The sequence below is a fragment of the Bubalus bubalis genome, chromosome 11, assembly GCF_019923935.1.
Source record: "Bubalus bubalis isolate 160015118507 breed Murrah chromosome 11, NDDB_SH_1, whole genome shotgun sequence".
Taxonomy (NCBI): domain Eukaryota; kingdom Metazoa; phylum Chordata; class Mammalia; order Artiodactyla; family Bovidae; genus Bubalus; species Bubalus bubalis.
Genome location: NC_059167.1, coordinates 44,871,414 through 44,877,413, shown reverse-complemented (window position 1 = coordinate 44,877,413; position 6,000 = coordinate 44,871,414). Strand labels below are relative to the sequence as shown.

Here is a 6,000-nt window from a genome sequence, read left to right as displayed (position 1 = left end):
TGTAATGGAGGGAAACCAGGCAGTACTGAACTTACAGAGAATGGAAACTGCTGTAGATTCCAGAAAAACAATGATCCTTTTTTCTGCCAGGAGATAATGGTGATTCCTGATTTTATAAGGAAAAAGTTAGAAGTTCTAGGACCACAGAGCCAAAATTTTACAATTTTATGAAACCTCATGAATTGTTTAATCTTATTTTAATGGCAGCAAGGGTTAAAATAAAGTAAAACAGAACATAACTTTTTATCAAAACATGTTTTCTTTTATAATTTTCTTTATACCATGGATTCCCCCTTTTAAATGAAAAAACATCAGATACTGTAAATGGAAAAAAGAATTTACAAAGCTCTATACCTGTTAACTTTTTGAGGCAGTACCTACTGCACAAAGCAAGTATGTGGGTTATTTCATTCAAATCATGAGAATCTGCAATTTAACGATCAAGGTAATTCTCCTTAGAATTTCTAACAGTCTAATTTTTTTAAACACAAAATGTTTATTTGGTCTTTTAAATGACAGGCACCCTTAGAGAATGTATTCCACCTATTCTTTAGACTGCTACTAGGCTTTAGCTACAAGTATATAGCACCAAAATCCATTTTAATAATATCATTCATATTGATTTTAATACATATAATCTCATGTAGACAAACTGGAAAAATTAGAACTTCTGACAAATATGAATATAAAATTTTATAAAATGCGAAATTAAAAGCTTTTTAAAAAAACAGCCATTTAAAAACGCAAAGAACAGTCTTTGCTTGGATAACGAGGTAAATCTATACTGGTTACACTACAAAAACTTATATGTCTTAGAAGATCTTTGGTTTAAAAATCAAGACTATTTCACAATTCTATTATAAAATTTTAGCATAATACAGAAATATTGAAAGTTACTAAAAGGATAAGAAGTGCCAGATTTTGTTTTTTTGCGAGGTGCCAGATTTTTAAAGATCAAAGTAAACATCCGTTTTCTCCCTTGTGTTACAATTTGTGAAGGATTTTCTGTATTCAGATAGATGAATGCTCACCTTTAGTTAGTTATTAACAAATCTTTTCTTCCATTATATAATGAACTGTAGCTCAGAACTGGAATGGTACAAGCAAAACCCTCAACTTCTTCATACTTTGATAAATAATAAATGAAAAGATATTACTCATAAGTGTAATACAGAATTCTAGGTGGGGCCCTACCTACCTATATTTTAAAAAAAAAAAAAAGACTTTTGCGAAGACAGGGTAACATACTTATCAATTCATTGACTTACAGGGCAGGGCAAAAAAGGAAGCCTTGCTAAAAGTGTTCTGGCGGCTCTGTACTCTTGCTCCATGCCAACCCCCCCACCCTGTTGGAACTGTGCAGTCTCTAAAAATCAAGTACATTTCCAAAGTCATTTATGAAAAAGGAGAGAGGGAGAGCCAGTGAGAGTGAGCCTGACTTGCTAACTTGAAACAAAAAAAAATCTCCAGCACCCTATAACCAAAAGGGAATAGTGGAACAGTGCAAAGTCAATCTTTGGCCCCTTTCAAACACTGGATACTGATTCCAAAGAAACTCACACTCAGTCCTTATGAGGAAAGCTTTCACCTGTCAAGGCAGCTTATTTCTATAGCATGCAGGGAGCCATCCAGCTCGAGACAAACTGACTAGTCCAAGACAAAGGAGCAGACATTTTATAATTTGGTTTCAAGAAGTTTAAAAAAAAAAAAAAAAAATTAAGAACACATCTCTCCCCTATTCTGGAAAGAGATTCCTCCCTTTAGAAAAATCTCCCTGTTAAGTGACACAGGCAGGCCTGAATTGTTCAGATTCCTTTGTGCCCTGTCCTCTGTAGCTGTACGGCCTCTGCCACCTCCTGCTCCCGGGACTGCCCTGGAACCTGGCATGAATACAGGTCCACGTCGTCTGTCACACTACTGGACCTGGAGTGGCCTGCCCACCACGCCACACTGTTCAACCACTCACTTTAATACTCTGAGTGATAGGAAGACATCTTGTTATGAGAAACTACTTTTGTACAGTATGGACCAAAAAGTTAAAGATGAAAGGAAACAGTTAATAAAAATTAGATTTATCAAGAATAGTCATTTTCCTTATTGGTTGGAAAATCTGTAGTAAGGGGTGATTGTATACCATCCAGACAACTCTGCACTGCATACAGGAACATTTCACTATCTTGTGTAAACTCTTAATTTATACGCAGGTCAGCTTCTGATTTACTTTACAGTAACCATCAATTTAAAGGACTATTCTGCATGCCCCTGAGACTTAATCTCCGCCATTTAATAAGTCTGATTTCATGTGTTTAACAACAGCTTTTTTTTTTTTTAACCTTAAATAACAGAGTTAGTTAGCTGTATGCCTTTTACAGGGAAGAAAATAGCTTTCCTTCTCAGATTTTATTTTTACTATGAACTTTCACAAAAATTTAATAATTCCCACATTATTAAAATGAAAGCCTGTAATGAATTTAGACATAGCTACTTTTTAAACCAAGTGTGTAACCTAGCCAAGATGATGACTTTGTTTAAAAAAACTGTAGGTGCTGAGACACCTCAGACAGGTGCAGTGTTGGGGAGGCACAGGAGACCGCTTCCTCTTGCCTGGAAACCTGCTTTGACTCTAAGACAGATGACCAAGTTTTAAGTCATCTGTTTTAAGATGATGGCATTTTGCTTTTTGCAAGAAAGAAGTGTGTGTGTTCTAGAAAACATGGAAAAGTCTCCATGCCATGGAATGAGGAAAGCTTTGAAGTGCCTTGTACCTAAGAAGTACGACAGCAGTTCTGACATCAGCAATGTCCCTTTTTGACTTAAAAAATATTGGTCCTTAAAATGTTCATATTATTCTACATAAATGACTTACTAAACTTTTTTACAACCGTATTTTTTTAACCCAACTCATCACAAAACATTTAATTAAGCTAAATTAAAATCAATTTTAGCAGAAATAATGCTTTAGTATACAAAATATCACCTACTATTGATTTTGCAGTTTGAAACTGGTAACAACCTTAAACTAGAAAAAAGATACATGTAATTAAAAAAAATTTTTCCAGTCTTTTCCCTTCTACCCAGGAAAATTTTACATCTGATATCACAAGAACCCTCGATGACCCTTCAATGTCTTCCAACTATGACAGGTTGGCAGACTTACTGGTGGTCTCCTTCAACTCGTCTCTTGCGAACTATGAGGAAAATAAAGAATGTTAGAAATCCCTGTTAGTTTTTACAATGTTGATTTGCTTGTGACAAACAAGTTTCTGTGCAATCCAGTTAGAGTTGTAAAAAAATGGATTGTCCATTTGTAGTTCACACAGCCATTAAAATAAAAAACTCATATCCTTTATTATTAAAATAAAAAACTCGTATCCTTTACTGTGTTCACTTACCTGCTGAGAACTGAGGAGCTAAGCTCCCCTGTGCTCATACAACAGCAACATTAGAAATCCACAGTAGAATGGTCAGCAGTCACCTTCAACTCACTGTGCCTGTCTCATCCATGTATTAAAAAATTTTATACCTCCATTAAAAATGGTAACTTATCATATTAAATTTTGAAATAACACACAGGCAGCTGGGATTAGAAAGTATTAAAGGTAATTTGCATGCCCTTCTGGTTATTTCCTTAGTTGGTGAAAGAACATACCAAAAATACTTTTGAAAGTTTCAAAGGTAAGTGAGTTGCTACTACTGCTCTCCAAATTTTCCTTATCTCCTACAAAATGAGCCAGTTTGGGGCTCTGAGAATACAACAAATGCAAAGTAATGCAGATGTTAGACCCTAGTAACATGGTGATGTCACCTCTGGCTACCATAAACTCGGGAGGTCAAAGTGGTTGACCCACAGTTAGCAGAGTAAACAAAGGTGCATATCTGAGGGTGCCCAGCCTAGGCACGGGTTGGAGACCCTGAGCTGCGAGGCCAAGATTGTTGGCAGCAGGGTGAGGTCTTCAGTCAGGATCTTGCTACCTTCTCTCTCACCTATCAGCCACCAGAGAACATTTGCTGAGAGCTGGCAGCTCAGGGCTCCTCAGCATTGGGCAGTGGGAACCTGCTGCTTTTTGTAGTGTGCTCTTTGGCAAGCAAGGCAACCTCTCTGAGCCTCAACTCATCCTCTGTAACAGTAGAATAGTGACACCTGAACCTCATGGCTGTGCAATTCAAGGCTGCTTGAAAGTGAAATCGCTCAGTCATGTCCGACTTTTTGCGACCCCATGGACTGTAGCCCACCAGGCTTTTCTATCCATGGGATTTTCCAGGCAAGAGTACTGGAGTGGATTGCCATTTCTTTCTCCAGGGGATCTTCCCGACCCAGGGATTGAACCCGGGTTTCCCGCATTGCAGGCAGATGCTTTACCCTCTGAGCCACCAGGGAAGCCCCAAGGCTGCTTAGTATTGTGTTAATATAGAAAGCATTCAGTGGGGTTAAGGAATGGTCCTGAGGCCAGCCATCTTTTCGGGGTGAGGAAAGCCAATTTAGCCTTTATAAAGTTAGAGGATCTGCATGTACACATAATTGGTTTTGATACTCTTACCAGTAAGTTAAGTTCCTCTGTGTAAGTTACATGGTTGGTCTGTTAATTTCTATACTCTCTTCTGTGGAAGCAAGCAGGAAGGCACCTGCCCCTGTGCAGCCTGAACTGGCTGTTTTAACAGAGGAATGAAAAGCCAACAGGTGCACAGGCCTCCTGGCCAGGCTACAGGTCTTGCTCTCATGTCGTTCTGACTGCTGGCTTCTGTTCACTGGCCTTTAAGAGATGATACTGGACAATCAAGTGATGTGCATAAAAGCCTGTCCAGCTATTGGCTGGGCGCTGGCTAGAAAATGAAAACCAGGAGGGCTGCAGTTTCAGGTCCCCATGAACATTTATATACACAGTTATATATATATATAACTGTGTGCACCTCAACTCTAATTTTAGCCCATGTTAACAAAGAACAAGTTTACTGAAATACTAGGGGAAGAAATCAAATGGAGAACTGAGTCTGCAAATACAAACTTAATTCATGTATATAGATATCTGAACCACATGGATATATCTGAAAGGAAAATCATATTCTTTAAAGTAGAACATTTCCAAGAAAATTTTGAATTGCAGTAGTGTTTGGATATTACTGGCAGACCATTTCAGATATTAAAATGCATATTATTCTAAAAATGCACATTAAAAACAAGATCGATAGGGCAGATAGAACAAAGTATAGAAAACTGATTACATAGTTAGTGAGTGTCAAGACAGGAATATAAGACAGAGTTCAGTCGAATGTTGCACATACACCATATAACCTCTTTGCTGTTATAGCCGTGATACTTCTTAGCTGGAGAGATGGCGAGTAGGTAGGATTATTTCAGTGAAAAGTTGAGACTAAGAAAACAATGAGAGAGGAAGATGTTATCAACATCGGGACACTAAAGCTAGGATACAGCCCCATTTGCAAGGTAAAGGAAAATTATATGCCCCAGAGATGCTGTACAAGTTGTTAAGTCTTGTTCTCTGATATCTCTGTCCAGTTACCACATACTAGAATGCTTGTAAGAAAACAGTCTTTAGGCTTGCCATCTTGATCTACAGGCAGAAATCAAAGTGCAGGGTAACAATAAAACCAGCTGAGCGTGCAGGGAAGGTAGGCTGCCGCTGCTGCGCGCACAGGACAGCAGAGGATAGGCAGAGGCCACTCCTGACCCCCGTTCCTCACTGGCGCCACGTGTTACCTCAGCAATTCCTCAGTTCAGCCCATAGATGAGAGACTAATATATTTGGCCCTATTCACAATTCTTTAGCAATTTCTTTCCAAAACCCCCTCCACTAACATAAGTTCTCCATACTTCATGATTAGTCAATTGCCAATAAATCCTAACTGATCTCATTTCTTCTCCATCTCTAGAAGAGTAGTAAGAATTGTGTTTTTGAAGCATCATTTTAATCATGCACTCAGTGAGTGCCCTAAAATGGCTCTCAGATACCTCCACATAAATTCCAAAGAAATCTAAGTTCC

At 38.3% G+C, this 6,000-nt stretch overlaps 1 protein-coding gene across 3 annotated transcripts in view; it reads right to left on the bottom strand.

Annotated features, from left to right (window-relative positions):
• Positions 1–236: 236 nt before the first annotated feature.
• The window catches only part of TMOD3 (tropomodulin 3), an 87,435-nt gene continuing 81,671 nt past the window's right edge, over positions 237–6,000 (bottom strand). For 2 of the 3 annotated variants that reach the window (XM_006065967.3, XM_044925017.1), the window contains exon 10: positions 237–3,188. In XM_006065967.3, the coding sequence (XP_006066029.3) occupies positions 3,154–3,188 (35 nt within the window). In that variant the 3' untranslated portion in view covers positions 237–3,153. Of the gene's footprint in view, positions 5,370–6,000 lie in introns of all 3 variants that reach the window. The other variant, XM_025295596.3, reaches the window with a different exon arrangement.